General features: G+C 42.6%; 1 protein-coding gene across 9 annotated transcripts in view; it reads left to right on the top strand.

The window, feature by feature from the left end:
* RAPGEF2 (Rap guanine nucleotide exchange factor 2) overlaps nucleotides 1–22,269 on the top strand; it is a 265,728-nt gene that overhangs the window by 80,157 nt on the left and 163,302 nt on the right. For all 9 annotated transcript variants that reach the window (XM_088828045.1, XM_055405066.2, XM_055405062.2 and 6 more), the window contains exons 2-3: nucleotides 8,440–8,510; nucleotides 15,874–15,930. In XM_088828045.1, the coding sequence (XP_088684171.1) occupies nucleotides 8,440–8,510; nucleotides 15,874–15,930 (128 nt within the window). The remainder of the gene's footprint in view (nucleotides 1–8,439; nucleotides 8,511–15,873; nucleotides 15,931–22,269) is intronic.

Below are 22,269 nucleotides of genomic sequence, written 5' to 3'. Positions count from 1 at the left end.
TTATTGGGAAGCCAGCCTGGGGGGCTTTGAGCACAGGTGGTGACAGTCTCGAAAAGTGCAGGCAGGTCTGTGCTCTGAGGCTGGTCTGCTCCCTTTATACCATCCATGGTATAAAAGCTGGATTGATACAGATGGTCATCCAGGGGCCCTTTGCATGTTTTATAAATAATTCATTTGGCTTATTTTTTGGCCAGATAAACCTATGAAAAGGATGTATTGATATATAGAAATTGTAATGTATACAAATTTCGGTAGTATTTAAAAGTTTGTAATTCTTGATGTTCCTGTGTGCCTGCCTTTCTGCAAATCTCACAGGTCATGAAATCAGCTGCCCTGCTTCTCAAGGGTGTGTATGTGCCATGTGTCATTATGAAACTATGTGTCTTTTAGTCACATGACCCAGTCAAGAAGAGGAGTCATGCATGCATGTGTGCCCAATCACTGACTCTTGGCGACCCCATGGACTGTAGCCCGCTAGACTTCTCTGTCCATGGGATTCTCTAGGCACGGATACCGGAGTGCATTGTCATACCTTCCTCCAGATGATCTTTATGTTGGTATGAAAATAGTGTCTCAGTAACACATCCAGGGTTGCAGGCCTTTGCAGCAATGGGGAGGAGGACACCAGAGCGCATGTTCTTTGCATTACCTTCCAAGGGTGGATTTTAAATGTTTTAGTTAGGGAACCATGGCTTCTCCTAGGTGAAACTTTTAAGCTCACCCTGGTGTGGGTAGACACAGCAAAGCCAGCAGATGTCCCCCCACCTTCGGTCCTCCACCTGCTGGCTGTGGCCGGGAGCTCGAGCCTTGGATAGTTTGGTTTTTAACCTCCTCATCATTATTGTGCAGGACAGAACTGTAATTCCTTGCTAGTGGTCTAAGGCTGGAAGGACGCAGTGCCTTGTTGTCTTGGCAACAGAGAGCGGTGGGTCAGCACAGCAGTCTCCGGTCCCGAGAGGCTGGCAGGGCGGTTTACCGTGTGGGCCTTGAGCTCTAGCGTGGTCTTGGCCTTAGTTTCTGTGGTGATTGAGATACAGTGTTTTTAAAGGAATCAACCTTACCTCTTAAATCGATCTTATAACTAACTGGAAGGTTGTACCTTACTTGTGATTCTGGTTCAAATAGGTCGCTTCATATATGAAATAAGAATTCACTTTAAAGGAGAAGGATATATTGTTTCTCATAATAGAGTGTAGCACACCCCCCGCCCCACTCCATCTGTAGAGCATCTCTGGAGGAGGGGGACAGGGAAGGTGAAGGATGGTCTCCTCACTCAGCTCTTCAAAGGCCATGTTAAAATACAGTGGTTAGCCAGTCCTCATGGTGGGCTGCCATCTATGGGGTCACAGAGTCGGACACGACTGAAGTGACTTAGCAGCAGCAGCAGCATGCTGGTAAACAAGGGGAGTTAAAACCTAGTTCCAGGTGAGTCTTAAGTTTGCTCTGAGGGTGATTCCCTCCTGAGCGAGTCTCTTAGGAGGTACCAGAGAAGGCGCCCAAGATGTGGAAAGCTTTCCTGACTTCTTCCCGTTGGCCCTGGGCTGTGTTTACAGACTCTGAGCAAGAGGAGTCCTTAGGTTGTGAGCAGTCATTCTCTTCGGTGACCTACAGCAGGGATCCCCAGCCCTGGGGTCAGGTTTTAGGAACCGGGCTGCACAGCAGGAGGTGAGCTGTAGGCAAAGTCAGTGAGGCTTCATCTGCTGCTCCCCATCACTCATTACCGCCTGAACCATACCCCTCCGGAACCATCCCTCCCCCCTGCCCCAGTCTGTGGAAAAATTGTCTTTCACGAAACTGGTCCCTACTGACCAGAAGGTTGAGTACCTCTGACTTAGAGAATACTTTTGGGTTTGATACATGTTTTATATTTGGGGCCAAAAAAAGTCTTTTTCATGGAATACCGCTTTCTTCTTGGTCCATCAGTGTTCTTGTCTACAGGGCTATAGCAGTTTTATGACTTTTCTCTGCTTTCAAATAACATCTATTTTTGAAAAAAGGATGTCCTTCCTCGAAAAGATCTATTGTTTTGAAAAATGGTGCTTCCTGGTTAAAGCAACATGTTCCTGTTTGTGTCTAAGACTAGAGAATTTTTTTTTGAGGGGAATCACTTACATTTTTGAGGGCCTTTTAAAATAGCAGTGGTTATGTGGATTTTATTTGTCATGGGAGGTGCACCGGACGGTTAGAAGGTTGTTTGCAAATCATGGTTTCTTGACAAATGACAGTTGGAGTATTTCAGGTGATGTAAGGCTCCAGAATTTTTTCCCTATAATCAAGTTTGTTGAAAACTTCACTCTGAATGTTTCTTTGTGTAGAAAGGGGGAAAAAAAAAGCATCCAAGAATGTAAGTCCTGGAAGGGCATGTGTTTCCTTGTTCCTCTTATGAGGGAGTTTGCTCTGAGATGCCATCCATGTGGCAGGTCTCTGATTGGTTTGAGCAGTAAGTCTCTTCAGCACCTACCCTTATGCCTGTTTGTTTCCTTGCTGGGTGAAGGCAGTTCCGTGTACTAGTTCATAGGTTATTTTGGCAAAGGCCAACCCTGAAGGGGCGATGAGGGTTGAAACCTCTGTGTGGAAAGTGGAGGAAGTGTGAGAGGCAGGCGCTGAGGGGTGACGCGGCTCCTCGCAGATCCTGGATCCCAGGGTCTTGTCCCGCACGTCCCAGTGTGTTTCATTTCTGAAACCTCCGACCACCTGCAGATTTATTTGGCCTGTGGAAATGTAGGCGTCGACTGATGGTTTCCCTGGGAAGATGCAAGACCCCGCTGGTCACTCACATTTGCTCCGGGTCGTCTCTCTTCAGCTTTTAGACCAGAGTGGGGCACCTAGGCTGAAAGCTAAAGAGAGACGACCCGAAGCACATGTGAGTGACCAGCGGGGTCTTGCATCGGGACTGAGGGTGGGGATGGTTCAGGCCACTGGACGCCTGGGGAAAGGGTAGAAGAAATTGGTAAGAAAGAAAAGACCTCATTTGCCTATTTCAAAATACCGCCCAGGCCACCTTGCTCCTAGGAGAGGAGAAGAAAGCCTGTCTTCCTGTTCGCCTTTCAGGGCCTTCAAGTCCGCTGGAAATCCCTCATCTCTGGGAAAGCTAGTCTCTGGCTCTCGGGCTCTATGCTCTCCCCTTCCTTAGTCTGAATCTCTGTGGCCCCTCTCTGCTCATTGTCTTTCATCCCGGGGAGTCTTGAGACCAGAGATTTCCTGATGCCTTTTCCTAGGCTTTCCGACTCACCCAAACCTGTGCTGGTCACAAGAGAAACATTACCTCAACTTGTTGCCTGCAGACGTCAGTGTTACAATGACTGTTAGTTGCAGAGACGAGATTGCAGGTTGAGGTGGACTCTGTAAAGTCATCTAATTCCAGCTAGATGAAACTGCCTTCCCTGTGACAGCTTCATGTAGAAACATGGTGTCTGTCCTGGAGTTTCCAAGCTCCTTGAGGCACAGACCATGTGACACAAGTTTCTTTTCTTTGACTCACTTTAAGAGTAATAGAGGAAACTCTGGACGTCATCTGACCCTTTGCGACTCCATGATCTGCAGCCCCTCAGACTCCTCTGTCCATGGAATTCTTCAGGCAAGAATACTAGAGTGGGTAGCCGTTCCTTTCTCCAGGGGATCTTCCTGACCCAGAGATCTGCACTTTTGAAAAGTCCTATTTCTTTCGACCCCTTTGCTAAATAGACTTTTTCAGTGTAAATGTGTCTGCCTGATTAGGGTTAATGAACGTAAATAGTCTTGCATGTTACAAGTATTATGGGCCTTGGGCAGCTTATAACAGGCTGATCAATATTTCAGTGAAAAAAATGTCAGACTTTTGTGTTAGACTCAGATTATAAACTTCAGGAATGGGAGGGTAGTTTCTCTGTTACCGTTTAAGGACTGTAGCAGCACACACATTTATAATACATAAAATAGAATGTGAATCTTAGCGTTATTCAGAATGACTTTCCATTATGAGGATTAAAGAAAACTCAGTATCTGAGACATTTTTATTGGTTTTTCCTACCTGCACAAGAAATATGATGATTGGGGTAGGGTTGCTTCTAAAGGGGTTTAGGAATACACACTGTTAACTGGATAGTGGGAATAGTTTTGTTTTAGCTTTCTTATTTGTGTTGAATTTTTAGATCTACATTTAGGTTTCAATCTGTAAATAGCTTTTACAAGATTTGTGGGAAATAACAAAGCTACAGATGAATAAAATTGAAGTCCATCACTTTATCTGAAAGTTTACCATCAGAAGGTGCTACTTTAAATTTCTGTATTGATAAGTTTTAAATTGGGGCTTGAGAATCATAAATGAGGTCTTCCCTCCACCCCCACCCCCCAACACATTGTGATATTGTTCTAAAATCTTCTAGGAATCCTCTTAGAAAGGTTTTAATTTCCCTGCCTAGTTTATTCTGTGAATCATTGTCCGTTATCTGTGCCCATAATGTATGAAATCTAATTGCACGTATAGTTTGAGTTGTTCTCAAAGGTACCCTTAAGGTTGCAAAACTTTTTTTCTTATCCGAGACAGAGGATTAAATTTAACCGAAGTGGTACAAGATTTGTGCAATGAAAAATATAGAACATTGTTGAAAGAAATTAAGGAAGACCTAAATAAAGGGAAAAACATCCCATGTCATGGATTAGACTTAATATTGTTACAGGAGCAATGCTACCCGAATTGATCTTTAGTTTCATTGCAGTCCTTTTTAAAGCTGGCGTTTCTGCAGAGATTGTCAGGCTGATTCTAAAACTCACATGAAAGTAGAGTAAGGTTGAAACATTCACAATTTCTGATTTCACACTTGCTCCAAAGCTGCATAAATAAGACCTTCTGTGGTTCTGGCGTGAGAGTGGACATGCAGACCAATGAAACAGGTCTCAGAGTGGACACGCAGACCAATGAAGCAGATCTCAGAGTGGACACGCAGACCAATGAAACAGATCTCAGAGTGGACACGCAGACCAATGAAACAGGTCTCAGAGTGGACACGCAGACCAATGAAGCAGATCTCAGAGTGGACACACAGACCAATGAAACAGGTCTCAGAGTGGACACGCAGACCAATGAAACAGATCTCAGAGTGGACACGGAGACCAATGAAACAGGTCTCAGAGTGGACACGCAGACCAATGAAACAGATCTCAGAGTGGACACGCAGACCAATAAAACAGGTCTCAGAGTGGACACGCAGACCAATGAAACAGATCTCAGAGTGGACACGGAGACCAATGAAACAGGTCTCAGAGTGGACACGCAGACCAATGAAACAGATCTCAGAGTGGACACGCAGACCAATGAAACAGATCTCAGAGTGGACACGCAGACCAATGAAACAGGTCTCAGAGTGGACACGCAGACCAATGAAACAGATCTCAGAGTGGACACGGAGACCAATGAAACAGGTCTCAGAGTGGACACGCAGACCAATGAAACAGGTCTCAGAGTGGACACGCAGACCAATGAAACAGGTCTCAGAGTGGACACGGAGACCAGTGAAACAGGTCTCAGAGTGGACACGCAGACCAGTGAAACAGGTCTCAGAGTGGACACGCAGACCAGTGAAACCGATCTCAGAGTGGACACGCAGACCAGTGAAACCGATCTCAGAGTGGACACGCAGACCAGTGAAACCGATCTCAGAGTGGACACGCAGACCAGTGAAACCGATCTCAGAGTGGACACGCAGACCAGTGAAGCAGATCTCAGAGTGGACACGCAGACCAGTGAAGCAGATCTCAGAGTGGACACGCAGACCAGTGAAGCAGATCTCAGAGTGGACACGCAGACCATGAAACCGATCTCAGAGTGGACACGCAGACCAGTGAAACCGATCTCAGAGTGGACACGCAGACCAGTGAAACAGATCTCAGAGTGGACACGCAGACCAATGAAACAGATCTCAGAGTACAGACATAAACGCTGACATGTGTGATCCATCGATCTTCAGCAAGGGTAATGATGCAGTTCACTGGGGAAACAATAGTGTATTCCAACAAACGATAATAGGATAACTGGGTATCTACATGCAAAAGAATGAAGTTGAATGCTTACTTTACTGTATATGTAAAATAATTAAAAACAGTACAGACTTAAACATAAGAGCTACGACTGTAGAGGAAGAAGCTCTATGTAGAAGCAAATATATTAATAAATCTTTGTGACCTTGGATCAGATAACTGTTTCTTAAATCTGACTATAAAAACATACACAACAAAAGAGTAGATAAGTTGAACTCATCAGAATTAAAAACCCTGTGCTTCAAAGGGCACTGTCCAAGAAAGTGAAACGACAGCCCACTGAACGGGAGAGAATGTTTCCCAATCATGTATCTGGAGAGGGCCTTTTGTCCAGAATACATAAAGCATCCTTAACATGCGATGATGAAGACAGATAGTCCAATTAAAAAGTGAACAAAGAATTCAGTATTTACCCAAAGATGTATAAATGGCCAGTAAGCACATGAAAAATTGTCATTCAGTTCAGTCGCTCAGTCGTGTCCGACTCTTTGCGACCCCGTGAATCGCAGCACGCCAGGCCTCCCTGTCCATCACCAACTCCCGGAGTTCACTCAGACTCATGTCCATCGAGTCGGTGATGCCATCCAGCCATCTCATTCTTTGTCATCCCCTTCTCCTCCTGCCCCCAATCCCTCCCAGCATCATTAGGGAAATACAAATCAGCACCTTCAAACACACCTACTGCTGCTAAGTTGCTTCAGTCGTGTCCGACTCTGTGCGACCCCATAGACGGCAGCCCACAAGGCTCTCCTGTCCCTGGGATTCTCCAGGCAAGAATACTGGAGTGGGTCCACACCTCGGAAGGCTAAAATAGAAAAGACAGACATTAGTGTTGGCAAGGATGTAGGTGGAGAAATTAGAGTCCTCAGACCCTGCTGATAGGATTATAAGTGACATAGCCACTTGGGTAAACAAGCTAAAGACGAGAGTTATCTTATGAATGAGCAGTTCTCCTCCAGGTATATACATTCCCATGAGAACTTAAGACAGGTGTGCAAGCAGAAATGTATGTATGAGAGTTGATAACAGCATTATTCATGCCAGTCATAAAGCAGGAAAGGCCCAAATGTCCATCAGCTGATGAGTGGATAAACAAAACGTGGCATCTGTCTACCGTGGAATATTATTTTGTGATACAAAGAAAAGTATCATTACCTGCTGCAGCGTAGATGAACCCTGAAGGTATTAGGCCAAGAGAAAGAAGCCAGTCACAAAAGAGCGTGTATTCCGTTTTGAGATTCCATTTACACAAAATGTCCAGAATAGGCAATTATGTAGGCACAAAACAGATTAATGCTTGCCAGGGCTAGGGGAAGGGAAGATGGGGAGAGGGTACTAATGGTTATGGGGTTGTTTTTTGGGTGGTAAAATGCCAGAAATTACGATGGTGTTTGACAAAGACAAACCATGGAATTATTCACAAGCGATAAATCTTGAGCTCTAACATGTTTGAGAAGCTTACAGTGACTCTTTGGGAGGAGGTGTAGCCTCAGTGTGGGGTGGGAGTGGAGGTTCTTGCACCCCCTACCTGGTCCTGTGGTCTCCCACCAGAAAAAAAAAGTGTGAATATCTCAATAGGGCTTTTGTTTTAAAAAGGAAGAGGATAATTTTACAGATATTTAAAAATATGTTTGTTTTAGATTTTGGCCAAGGTTTGGTGGGCGGAGTAAATATCTATTCATATTCTTGAGATCAGAAGCTGCTATTCATTGGAGTCTTAAAATACGAACTCATATACACCTAAGACTTACATCATATTACGAATTTACTGTACCGCAATTAAAAAAAAATGCTGGTTCCTTGCTGGCTTGTCATGTAAATCAGTATAAACAGGATTTTGAATCTTTACCGGTTCTAAACTTTCATGAATTACTAGGATTCTTTTTTCTATGTATTGTAACATGATCTGGAAGAACAAGGCATGTGTCTGTTTTTTAAAAAGAGAATATTTAAATTTAAATATTTCTGTATGTAAGAATTAATGTCACTTGGTAAGAATTGAAAAGAAAAATTGGATTCATGCTCATCTTTAAGTGTAGGCATGAAGTAGCTTCCATTAATTAAGAAAATAATGACTGAATTGGCAAATATTTATACTTTACAATTAAAACCTTACTTGTGATATTTTACTTTTAAAGCCAGAAAATAATTGGTAACAACTTATGAGGAATTTATTTCCATAACTTTGAGCCAGTGTCGTTTATATTTTTGTGGCCTCTGTATGTGTCCCAAAGGCAGTTGTAATGGATGACATTGTGTAGGCCCAGGATTTCTCTTAATACAAACGTGATTTTTGATGTCTAAAAAACTTGTATTTGAAAAAAAGCTATCTTTAATTTAGTCTGTAAATATAATGCCTTATTTTAGAAGTCTCTTTTCCTGTCAAGTCTAATAATTCCTATCCTTTTTTTTTTTTTCAAACAGGATCTGGAAATAGTGTATTCCTATTTACATGGGATGGAAGCCTTGTCCAACCTGAGAGAGCACCAGCTTAGGTAAGTCAATTTAATATGAATAACAGTGGGATGCTAGAATTTGATATGATCATTTATTATCCTGGAGAAGTAGGATTAAAGATAATTTACTTCTGAACACTCTGCCTCATCTGGCCTCCGTACTTGGCCTTGTACGTTTTACCTCCATGTGGTAATTTTTGACATTTCTGCCAGAGTGACCACCTCTCTCCTTCCTGTCCATCTTCTCACCTAAAGTAATAAACACCACTTGGTGAATACACCAAAGGAGCATTGTTTGTCATCTTGGTAAATAAAAATCAGTTTCTTCGCACTCAGATACATATGAAACCAAAATGTTTTTAACTGTTCAGAGAATGACTCGGTTCACTGTTTTAGGTCTTTGAATGGAATATATTTATTGCATTAAGTTGTCTGCCCTTTTCTGGGAAACTCACTTTATACCATAGTTGGTTTTATGAGAGTCCACTCGTAAAAATCTCATCACTTCTCTTGTACAGCAACACAGCAGCCTTATTTATGGTTATATGGACTTATACTAAAAGATCAAAACATCTTGTATAATCTAGTGATTAACTGGAACAGAAAAGAAAGGATCTTGGGAAGACGGATTGCATATAAACACTAACTAGGAAGTTATGGGAAAATTCTCTTTCTTCCATCTCCAGATACTTTTGATACCAGCAGTTTTTAATTATGAAAGGAATACTTTTTCTATGTATTTCCCTTTTACTCTTTAAACACTAATTAATTTTTGAGCATGTCCATTTCATATTTAGTTGTTAACTGAAAAACTTATCAAGAGGATTGAATACTTCTAAAATTAAATTTTTAATGAAAATCACTTAAAATAGATTGTAGGTTAAGTGTTTAAAAATTCAGTCAAGTTTTATTAGAAAGGGCCAAACCATTGGGAATTTAGAAGATGGCTCAAATTAAAGCGAGGATAATTTCTAAAGTGTGAAATTTTTGTTTTATGAGTTTTGATGGCAGTTGTGCTAGGAAAGGAGAAGGCAATGGCACTCCACTCCAGTACTCTTGCCGGGAAAACCCCATGGATGGAGGAGCCTGGTAGGCTGCAGTCCATGGGGTTGCTAGGAATCGGACACAACTGAGCGACTTCACTTTTACTTTTCACTTTCATGCATTGGAGAAGGAAATGGCAACCCACTCCAGTATTCTTGCCTGGAGAATCCCAGGGATGGGGGAGCCTGGTGGGCTGCCGTCTATGGGGTCGCACAGAGTTGGACATGACTGAAGTGTCTTAGCAGCAGCAGCATCCTAGGAAAAGCCTGTAGTGCCAATTATCTGTTTTACTGAGTGCAGTTAACCTTCAAATGCAAATTGATTAATATACAAATGCAAATGTCACTTTGCCATATGCATATAAAAATTCACATGGGTAATATTTTGATAATTAGATTATATTGATTATATAATGTGTGTCTGTAGTATATGTGGTCATAAAATTATTTAAGGTAATAGTAATTCTATGCAATAAAAAAGGGAAATTTTAATACTTCTTATGAAGATTTTCAAGATTAAACAAAGTAGAGGTAATATAATAAAGCCCCATACACCCCTTAACCTGCTTCAGAACCATCAGTTTCCTGCTGTTTCAAAAGTAAATTTTGGCTGGAAATAACGATTACTTCAACAGTATAGTTCAGTGTATTTGTACCTTAAAAAGTCCATTTTGGAGCTCATTCAACTTTGTTGGAATGAACTTAAAAGGAGACACCTTTAGGATGTTTATCTTGTTCTGATTGTGTTGAAAAGTAGTTTGTTTCTCATATTTATGGAAAACATCAGCTGAAACTAAGTCCTTTTTTAGAACAGGATTGGAATACAAAATGAATAATAGTGAGAAAAGAGGTACAGATAAACTCAGTGACTTGGATAAACTGCTTTGTAGTAACCACCATTTCTGGGAAAAGTGCATCTTATTTAGATGTTACTTCCTTTGAATTTCATAAATAAAAATTTTCCCTGTGGGATTAATAAAGAGCAGTTAAGACTTCCATGTACTGCAGTTTTCCAAATTTAGGGGAAGGAAAAAAAGCAACTCATAAGATTTTCCAAGTCTGTTTCCTCAGTGCTGGGCAGCAGGACACTGGTATTTGGAGGGGGCAAGTGGGGAGGCTTTCCTTTTTGGGAGCCCCGCTTGATGCGCTGTGGGGCCATCCAGTGCATGGATCCCAAGCACTTTGTCACGTGCAGTCAATTGGTTGTGTCGCTGTAAGGTTGCTCACTCTACACAATCTGAAGGTTTCAGAGCTTCACTGAAAACCTGGATGTCTTTCCCACACAGTGTCATTTTTCTAATGTTCACTCCCTTAATCCATATGGATTAGAAGCAGTGTATTGCCCAAAGGGGAGGAGGAAGCTCCAGTTGGGAGTTGAGGCCAAGATATCTTTAAAAAGCAGAGTAACTTCCAACCATTTAGGGTTGGAAACAAGAGCTTGCTGTGGGGGGAGAAATATATTTATATATAAAACTGTATATATATAGTTGTATATAGTATGTGTGTGTCCATGTATACATTCTTCAGCATTATGGATGAGCATAATCATTATTACACAGGCAATTTTAGACATTAAGGGACAACTAAAATGTGGCTAGTATATTCTTTAGGAATTCGGGGAAGATCAAACATTCCGTTAACAGCATTTAAGAAAAAATTTTTTTTGGTACTTTTCCCATGTGTTTACAGCATTGTCATATATAGATGATTTTGTCCTGATCTTCTGTTGGTGCTGGTTAGGCTGATTTAAGCAGTCAGCAGTTGTTGCCTGCATGCCTGCTATGTGCTGGAAATCAGGTCGGCCATGGAGATGCCGCAGTGAAGTTGACCAGACCCCTGCCACCATGGGGCTTATGTTCCTAGTGGGGCAGACAGAATTTAGGTGTGTAGACCATTGTTGTTTCGTTCAGATGTTAGCATGTTGGGCTGCTCTGACTTTGTGGTTGGAAAGAGGGAACAGTTGTGTTGGCTCAGCTGCTTAGAGATCCCCACAGTGCTGATGGGTCCTGATGCTCTGTGTGGGAGCAGGCAGGAGCTGTGGGAAGGGAAGTGTAGGTTGGGATGCTCAGTGCAGTCAACGGCGCAGGGCCGTGTATTCAAGGACAGTGGCTTGGATTTTCTCCTGAAGGCAGTGGAGATTAAGAGCAGGTGTGAGTGCTGTGACTGCATGTCGGGAGAACAGGCAACAGGTGTGCAGAATAGAAGCGGAAGCTACCTCTGTAGTACTTGTAGGACACAACAGTGGGATGATGGCTTAGACGGGTTTCCCAGGTGGGTCAGCAGTAAAGAATCCACCTGCCAGTGCTGGAGCTGCAGGCAACTTGGGTCCTATCCCTTGGAGGAGTAAATGGCAACCCACTCCAGTGTTCTTGCCTTGATAATTCCATGGACATAGGAGCCTAACAGGCTGTAGTCCATGGGGCCACAGAGTCAGACAAGACTGAGCGACTGAGCATGCGAGCACGGTGACTGGTACTGGCTTTTCACAGGTGGGCGGTGAACGTGGTCAGCTTGGGAGGATGTCTTTTGGAAACAGGAGCTGGTGAAAGACGGGGTGTGAACACAAGAGAGGAGTCAAGGATGATGATGCCAAAGCTTTTGGCCTGAACAGCTGGGTTCTGACTGGGGAAAAGCACATTTGTGGGGTAGAAATTTAAGATCTTTTTGGATGTTTTGAAGATGAAATGGCTATTGCACCAAGTAGGCATTTAGAAGAGTGGGTATCACAGTGAGGGGTTAGGTGTGGGGTGTGGCTTTGGAAGCCATCAGTGTATGGATGAAGTTAAAAATCATGGATTGGATGAGGTTGCATGGTGCAGAGGAGAAGAGGACTGACAGCCCCTGGAGGTGGTCCATTTAGAAGTCAAGTGGGGACTTCCCTGGTGGTCAAGTGGTTAGGACTCTGCACTGTTACTGCGGAGGGTCTGGGTTCAATCCCTGGTCAGGAAACTAAGATCCCACAATCCCCATGATGAGGCCGAAAAAAATAAAATCAGATAGAGGAATGGGCAGAGGCAAGGAGTCCAAAGGAGTAAAAAAAATGGTTAGTAAGAAATAGAGGAAAACAATAGAATGGGAAAGACTAGGGGTATCTTCAAGACAATTAGAGATACCAGGGGAACATTTCAGACAAAGATGGGCACCATAAAGGACAGAAATGGTATGGGCCTAACAGAAGCAGAGGACCTGAAGAAGAGGTGGCAAGAATACACAGAAGAACTATACAAAAAATCTTCATGACCTAGATAATCACGATATGTGATCACTCACCTAGAGCCAGACATCCTAGAATGCGAAGTCAAGTGGGCCTTAGGAAGCATCACTATAAACAAAGCTAGTGGAGGTGATGGAATTCCAGTTGAGCTATTTCAAGTCTTGACAGATGATGCTATGAAAGTGCTGCACTCAATATGCCAGCAGATTTGAAAAACTCAACAGTAGCCACAGGACTGGAAAAGGTCAGTTTTCATTCCAATCCCAAAGAAAGGCAATGCCAAGGAATGCTCAAACTACCGCACAATTGCACTCATCTCACATGCTAGCAAAGTAATGCTCAAAATTCTCCAAGCGAGGCTCCAACAGTATGTGAACTGTGAACGTCCAGATATTCAAGCTGGATTTAGAAAAGGCAGAGGAACCAGAGATCAAATTGCCAACATCCATTGGATCATCAAAAAAGCAAGAGAGTTTCAGAAAAACATCTGCTTTATTGACTATGCCAAAGCCTTTAACTGTGTGAATCACAACAAACTGTGGAAAATTCTTAAAGGCAGAAATAAATACCAGACCACCTGACCTGCCTCTTGAGAAATCTGTATGCAGGTCAGGAGGCAACAGTTAGAACTGGACACGGAACAACAGACTGGTCCCAAATCGGGAAAGGAGTACGTCAAGGCTGTATATTGTCACCCTGCTTATTTAACTTCTATGCAGAGTACATCAGGAGAAATGCTGGGCTGGATGAAGCACAAGCTGGAATCAAGATTGCTGGGGAAATGTCAATAACCTCAGATATGCAGATGACACCACCGTTACGGCAGAAAGTAAAGAAGAACTAAAGAGCCTGTTGATGAAAGTGAAAGAGGAGAGTGGAAAAGTTGGCCTAAAGATCAACATTCAGAAAAGTAAGATCATGGCATCTGGTCCCTTCACTTCATGGCAAATAGATGGGGAAACAGTGGGAACAGTGAGAGACTTTATTTTTTTGGGTTCCAAAATCACTGCAGATGGTGATTGCAGCCATGAAATTAAAAGATGCTTACTCCTTGGAAGAAAAATTATGACCAACCTGGATAGCATATTAAAAAGCAGAGACATTACTTTGCCAACAAAAGTCCATCTAGTCAAAGCAATGGTTTTTCCAGTGGTCATGTATGGATGTGAGAGTTGGACTGTGAAGAAAGCTGAGCACCGAAGAATTGATGCTTTTGAACTGTGGTGTTGGAGAAGACTCTTGAATGTCTCTTGGACTGCAAGGAGATCCAACCAGTCCATCCTAAAGGAAATCAGTCCTGAATATTCATTGGAAGGACTGATGCTAAAGCTGAAACTCCAATACTTTGGCCACCTGATGTGAAGAACTGACTCATTTGAAAAGACCCTTATGCTGGGAAGGATTGAGGGCGGGAGGAGAAGGGAACGACAGAGGATGAGATGGCTGGATGGCATCACCGACTTAATGGACATGAGTTTGAGTAAGCTTCGGGATTTGGTGATGGACAGGGAGGCCTGGCATGCTGCAGTCCATGGGGTCGCAAAGAATCGCACACGACTGAGCAACTGAACTGAGCTGAATAAGGGGAAAACCTAGAGACTTAGAGAAGATAATGCTGTAAGGAAAAGAGAGTCATCACATGCTCCTGAGAAGTGGAACTGATACAAGGTCAGAAAAGACTCAGATAACAGAGAGGATGCTGGTAATTCTTAGACGTGTTTGTTTGTTTCAAGGACCTGGTGATGGAGGAGTTGGAGGAGGATGAGAGAATGGAGACAGTTTATTTATGTAGACAACTCTAAAAAGAGAGTTTCCATCATGGGAAAAGCAGAGCATGGATATTAGCTGGAAGGGCTGTGGGGTCAAGAGTGTCCCCTCCCTCTGTATGGGCGATGGACATAAGGTGTATTTATGTATCCAAGGAAACCATTCAGGAAGGAGGGAGAAACGGGTGACGGGGAGGGAGGAGATGAGCGTGCAGGAGCCACTGTAGAAGGACTGGGATCTTGGAGAGGATGTGACAGGAAACAGGGCAGAGCCTGTTACATAATTTAAGACCTGGTATTTTTAGACCCATTACTTAAGTCTCTCATCCTTTCCTGGGAAGAATTCGTGTGATTCAGTCACTTAAAGCTCTGTGTTTAATGTGTGTTCAAGGATCCGTGCTGCCTCCTGGAGTTCAGTAAATGTTTTGGGATAGGGGTTGAGAGGCTGAGGGACTCTGAAGTAGGGTGGTGGTCGCAGGAAGAGCAAGGCAAGAGAGAACTCAGGAGAGTTGTTTTCAACTGAAAAAAATCAAGAGTGAGTGGCATTGTTTGGAGCTTGCAGACAGGGAACATATCTGTGCGTGTCGATCCTGGTCTTTCACAGATTGTGAGGTTGGTAGCCCCACTGACCAAAGTGCAGATGCTGTTGAAATAATCACTTTTATAGCCAGTCCTTTTTATTCCTTCCTAGTTTCTCCTTAGGAAGAAATAGTCATTTTCTCTTTTGCATTTCTGTACTTTTGGGACATTTTACTCGGGCTTAATATAATTAGATGCTTTTTGAAGATGCTGTTCTTGAGGTAATTTTGAATATTTAAACATTCATGTTTTCCTTAATTTTTGTAATTTTTTCCTCAGAGATGAATCAGCTGAAATAACAAATATTTAAGTTATAAAGCATCTGTTTAGTCATTTTAGTCATAAAAATAATGACTTTAATGAAAGCCTACTTTTGTCTGAAATTCCATACCGTTAAGTAACATCAGTGTTAAACTGTGGATGACGTTATCACTTTTTAAATTAATAGGTTTTCCTTTCTGGTTTTCAGGTTCCTTTTCATTTTCTGTTTACCTTGGAGAACATTAATTTGTCCACATATCCTTTACAAAGTATAAAACACATACAATTTTGTTCTCTGTGAAATAAACCTGGTGAAGCTGACATCTAACAAAATGCTTCTTTCCAAGCGTTTCTTTACCAGATTTCATTTTATTTTGTTAACCTAGGTACCATAAATATTTACCTTGAGGCCAATAAATGGTCATGACAATTCATAGAAATAATCTTAATTTTCTACATAATGTATCATTTACAGTTTAAAACTATTAGTGTGTTTTTTAATGACAAATGGTGAACTCATGTCTTTTTTTGTTTTGCAGGTTGATGTGTGAAACTGTAAGATATGAAAGACATGAAGCCAATGAAGTTTTGTACTAGTAGGTGTTTCCTTTTTCTTTGCACCGTGTGTAATATGGCAGCTAAATGATGCACTTAGAGTATCAGAGAATTACTGGGACACCTTGTCAAGTCAGCGTTACTTACTTTTGCATGAACTTTTATTGCATATTGTAGTAATGGGAAGCATTTGAGCTGTTTCCGGTCAAAAAGCAAAAGTTTGCAGCCCTTTGCTGATAAGTCCGCATATGCATTTATGTATCTCTCATGTAGTTCAGAGATGGTATTTGACATTATGGAGTACTTTGACTTTTGTTGTTATGAAATGAGAAATAGTCTGGACTGGAGTCTTTCCAAAGGAACAAAATTGCATATATTCCCACCATCACACCAGATGAGATGTAATGATAGCATAAATGCCATGTTTTGGCTTGTCTTTTTTTTTTTTTTTTTGACTGCACCCTGTGGTATGTGGGATCTTAATTCTCCAACCAGCTATTGAACCTGGGCCCTAGTGGTGAAACCATAGAGTCCTAACCACTGGACCACCAACAGCAAAATAAACTGCCCATGTCTCTCTGGGCTTAGTTTCTTCCTTAAATCATATTGATATTCTTTTTAAGGTGTGTAGCACACTCCTTGAAACAATGGCAACTAGTTTCTTAAAGAATGTGCTAAGCACGCAGTAGATAAAGATTGGTGTATTAAGGATGTGTAAGTTCTGATCTACTAGACATATAATTCTGCTGATAATGTTTGCCATGAGTGATGGTTGTTCTGTTGACTTTTCTTCCTGTTTTTCAAGGCACTTACTAAATAATTACTATTTTTCATGCATGTTATAAGGAGTCTTTATTGAAATAAATAAGATACAGCATCTGCCCTTAAGGAGACTTTAATCTTTTGGTAGAAGTACAAACAGAAAAAAATGGAAAACAGCAGCAACCAAAGCTAACCAGCCAGACTGACTGAGACTATAGGTTTGCACAGAAGGGGTGCAGGGGAGCGTCTGGGAGAAGTGGCCCTTTGTACTACGTCTCCTAGTGTGTCTGGTGTCTCTAGAGACTTTCTTGGCAGGAGACACCATGTATACAGGGGCACAGAGAGGGGAGTGGCCTGGCCTCGCATTTTGAGCAGTGTGGCAAGTTTAGTGCGAGTGGCCTGGGGTGTTGTGGGGTCAAGAGAAGAGGTAGGTCATTGTCACATTTGCTTGTGAACGTATTGTTAAGAGTCATTCTTGCTTCTTCAGGCAGCTGGAAATGAGTGCTTTTCCTTCTCAATTGCATTGTATTATGGAAAATCACAGATGTTGACAGTATCAGTGACATAGTAATAAAACAGACCCCCATGGATTCATCATGCCACACTGTCCACTGATCACCAACAGTGCTTTATCTCTGCTCCACCTCCAGTAGATTATTTTGAAGGAAATCCAGACATATCAATTCACCCAAAATTGTTTTGATATGTGTTTTTATCTTTAAAAGATAGACTAAAAAAAAAGTTTAGCCACAGTATTATCATCAAACCTCAAAACATAATTCTTTCATATCATGAAAATTAATTTTTTGGGGTACAGTTTGTTTATTGGTTGGTAGCTTTCTTAAGTGTCTTTTAATCTGCAGGTAAATGGCTAGTTTTCAAGCAGCAAAATGATATGACCAGAGGCCTTCCAGCCCCACTCATTCCCTCAAAGATAGGATCTGTGTCTGTCTGAAAGCACAGTGGGAGAGTTGGATTGAGTGGACTGGCAGGGAGATCTGTCAGGAGGCCACTGCCAGAATCTGAGATGATGATGCTTGAACTGGGGCAAAGACAGAAGAAAGGGGACAGTCAGGGGTGGATTTTTTTCTTTTTAATTTTGACTGCACTGGGTCTCCATTGTGGTGCTCAGGCTCAGAGGTTGTGATGCACGGGCTTAGTTGCCTGAGGCATGTGGGATCTTAGCTCGAACCTAAGTCCCCTGCGTTGGAAGGCAGATTCTTAACCACTGGACCCCACCAAGGAAGTCCCACGGATGGATTTTAGAAGAAGACACGGGTGGATCTGATGCAGGATGGTTCTTGGCTGTCTATATCCATCTTAGGCTTCAAAGGCCGTATGTACATCCAATAGAATAGAGTGCAAAATAGCCAGATATTTTTGGTAATGAGAAAACTCACACTGGGGGCAAATGCCTTTAATAAATTTATCCTTGAAGGAATCAAGATGTAAATAACTTAGACTATTAGTTCTCTTTTAGGAGCAATTCAAAGCTACCTGTGGAATGGGTGTACGTATGTTCGGGTTGATGATGTCTGATGAGTGTTATAATTTGTTTCAGCAGTCCAGTGGCAGTCACTGTCAGCTTTCTATTAGTTCGTCCTTTCCCCCTGAAACATGATCTGGGCTGTGTTGACGATGAGATAACAGCAGACGTGTAACAAGCCCTCTGTCCATCCCGCATGTGTGAATCCACGCTTTGTGTGTATTAGTTTACTTCCTCCTTACAGCCGTCCTGGTGGATCTTTTCATCACCGCTGTTTTACATGGGAGGGCCCTGAGTCTTGGAGAGAACAGAAACCTGCCCCAAGAGCACGGCTCAATCTGGGGTCTGGACTCTCCTCCTCCCCCAGACCTGCTGACTCTGCAGCCTCAGCTGTCCCCCTATGCAGGAGCATCCCCACCTGCTTCATGCCTCCATAGAAGGTGATGTCCTGTGCATGTGGGTGAGGACCGCATCTCTCCATGGGGTGGAGGGCGCCTCGCCACGGGGCAAGGGTGGCCTCTGCAACTCACCAGCCCTTCTGCCCGCATTGTCCTGGCTTCCTAACAGTTATTATTTATTTATTATCCATTTAAATGGAAGGTAGATTGCAGTGTTTTAAATATACTTTTTTTCTTTTTTTAAATAGAGTCAGTTTAGGCCACGAATATGAGCTCTGCTGATCACACACAGCCATGACTTGGAATATCCTACGTTGACTGCATTTGGGCTGAAATTTGCAGCCCAAGTTGGTTGTGTTAATTGTTCCTTTCGACGAATTAGAATCAGGTGGCAATGTAGGCAGTGAAAAGTCTGTGGGTCATGATTTCATGAGACCAGAAGTTCAGAGACTGAGTGTAGATTCACCCAGTCACATTCCCAGGCTTTGGCTGACCTCATGTGAAGGATGTTGGATTCCTCTCTGATCTGTTAACAGACTTGTCCTTGCTCTGAGCAGTTGGTGTATGTTCAGTTTTAAAAATGAAAGAACATCTATACTGGGGGTGTGTAAAACTGTGATGATTTAGTAATACCACCACTTCTCTAGGGACCTCTTGTTTTCATCTCATTGCAGGAGTGACTTGTCTGCTTGAGCTTGGAGAACACAGTAGTTGAAATATCAGAGACTTTCAGAATTTGGTTTTATAACCAAGAGATGAGTATTTGTTTTCCTTATTACATTTGTGTGCTGGTGACTTGGAAGGCTATAATTATCACAGTTTCACCAGGTATATCGAGTACTCTTTTAATCCACCTCTGCCTCGCTTTTCTCATCTGTCAAATGGGCACAGCGATCACAGGGGCCCCGTCTTGGTGCCAGTGTGAGGCTGATATGCAGGGCCCCATGTGGAGAACACAGAGCAGGCACACGCAGTCAGAAATGCCAGCGGTGGGCAGTGTTCTCACTCCATCCACTGTTCTCATCATTTAGATTTTGTTCTCCCATTGTTTTAGCTGCTTTAAACTTTGTTTAGGAAGGAATTATGACAACAGTGTTGTATCAATAACTCCCCTGGTGTTATTTTAACATGAGCAATATGGCAGAATGCCATTTTAAGTTGTGATTCTGATGAAATAGAATTTTTAAAGTGTAGACTTTAGGATCTAGTATTTGTTATCCTTTTAGAAAGTTAGGTATCTTTAGTTGAGCTTTACATAGTGGACAAAAGCATCAGGTTAATTCTCCCTTCCTTTCATTCGTTATTGACTGTATATGGTTGTTTTGCTGGCTTGGAAGTGCTGACTGGGACAGTATACATTTCATACCTGAGGGACTTTAGAGAATGTAAGAAAGGAGCTAAACAAATGTGTCCATTGTCTTTTTCTTTAATGGCCAGCCATCCTCACCATTTTGGTTTAGTATATAGTGAAGTGCTAAAAACCTTTGGATAAGAAATTGAACCATCAAAATGTATTTTGTTTTTTTAAATTTAAAGCACACACAGACACTCTGTAAACTCAGGTAACTGTACTGCACGCCCACTATCCACACACGTGTTGGGATGGGTGCTTTGGTTTCCAAAAGAGTTTTCATAGCACTCAGATATGGGATTTATCTCTCTTTATTGCAGAAGAAGAAATGGTTCCTTTATTAGAAAAAGTTAGATTGAGATCAGTGGCATCTTTTAAGACAACTTCATCTAAATACACATCTTGCAGAACTTCAGCCCAGCTGCCCCTCTCCCGGGACCTAGCAGTCTTTTCAGTATGTGATGTGGTTTCTGGTCTCCACAGTAGCCTGTGTCCAGATATCACCTCTCCCTGTCCCTTCCACATCCCCTTCCTACTCCAGTGGCCATTCTGTGCTCAGATCTGCCTGAACCTCTGTCCCCTCCTCCCCCTGGAGGAGGAGCTGCCCCTTCCCTGTGGTGTTGCTCCTTTCCCCCCAGATCTCCCTCCCCCTGGAGGAGGAGCTTCCCCTTCCCTGTGGTGTTGCTCCTCTTCCCCCAGATCTCCGTCCCCCTGGAGGAGGAGCTGCCCCTTCCCCAGGGTCCCCTTCCCCCTGGAGGAGGAGCTACCCCTTCCCTGTGGTGTTGCTCCTCTCCCCCCAGATCCCCTTTTCCCTGGAAGAGGAGCTTCCCCTTCCCTGTGGTGTTGCTCCTCCTCTCTCCTGGTCCCTCCTCCCCCTGGAGGAGGAGCTATGGCTTTGCGCTGTTGCTTCCCCCACCGCCCCCACTCTGGTTCCTTGCCTTGCCCAGACTTATAGGATAAAGATGCTCAACTGTGAGCTTGGTATGTTGTGGTGTACACATGTGCTGTGTGTAAGTACAAAAATTCAAATACTCATGGATACATGCCTACCCACAAATAGACTGACTTAAGATTGTTTTATGTACATATGGTGATAGTTTAAGGTTTCTTAGCAATACTTTTCGGAGAAGGCAATGGCAACCCACTCCAGTACTCTTGCCTGGAAAATCCCATGGATGGAGGAGCCTGGTAGACTGCAGTTCATGGGGTCGCGGAGAGTCCGACACGAATGTGCGACTTCACTTTCACTTTTCATTTTCATGCTTTGGAGAAGGAAATGGCAACCCACTCCAGTATTCTTGCCCAGAGAATCCCAGGGACGGGGGAGCCTGGTGGGCTGCCGTCTATGGGGTCGCACAGAGTCAGACACGACTAAAGCAACTTAGCAGCAGCAGCAATACTTTAGAAATTACAGTATTTTTATATTTACTTTTAATCTTTGAAAATGTTTTATTTTTGTAATGAATCAAAGAGCAGTAAAATAAAAACATTTAAAAATGTATTTAGTTTGTGAACTCCATCAGGGCAGAAACTACATTGGGTTAGATTTACACTTACGTTGCCCAGCACAGACATTTGCATCTTGTCTGTTCTCAGTTGTTATTTTTTTCATTTACTTGAAAGGAGTTATTCCTTTGCTAAATCAGCTGAGAAAGACCTTCTTTATGGTCTTTCAGGTAAAACAGCCCGCATGTTAGCGTTAGGGTTAGATGTTAAGTTCTTTGTATTGATTTTCTATGAAACTCCTTAGTGAGTAAAAACCTGAACTCTTCTTAAATTCAGCTGTTTAAAGCTGCATGTAGTCAGCAAACGAGGTTCCCTCCCTGTGCTTTCTGACCAGTGCAGCCGCAGTGCTGTGAGCTGGCAGTACGTGTCAACCCTGACCTTGGCAGTGGGGTGGGCAGGTTTGGTGTGGGTTTGTTTCTGGACGGCTACAAGTTCTTTTTAGAATTTCTGGTGCCAGTTTTCTGTAGGTGAGGAACAGGTTTACCCTGAAAATGAAACTGTAGTGTGTAACTGGAAGACGCAGATGTGTGAATTTCATGACCCACTGGTAGTTTTCAGAAGAGTTTTTGGCTGCTCTGTTAAATTTGAGAAATTGTCCCTCAAGTCCTTGGGTTTAGCTGTCTGCCCTCAATATAGCTGAATCACTGATCAATGGATTGTCATAAATTGTAATATGCATCAATGTTTTTTCTTTCATTCAAAAAAAGTTTATTGAGTAACTTCATGACACTTAAGACCTCACTCCTTCATTTTGTTTTTAAAATGAATTTTATAAAGTTAAGAATGACTATATGTTGAGTCTATAGAATCTTTGGCTTTACTAGACTTTACAAGTTCCTTACTTGTTTATATCATTCCCTTTGCTGGTTTAGTGAAT

This window comes from Moschus berezovskii, chromosome 19 (genome assembly GCF_049115385.1).
Source record: "Moschus berezovskii isolate FMDL1 chromosome 19, NW_MosBer_1.0, whole genome shotgun sequence".
Classification (NCBI taxonomy): domain Eukaryota; kingdom Metazoa; phylum Chordata; class Mammalia; order Artiodactyla; family Moschidae; genus Moschus; species Moschus berezovskii.
Note: the sequence above shows the minus strand (reverse complement) of the source record. Positions and strands in the feature narration are given on the sequence as shown.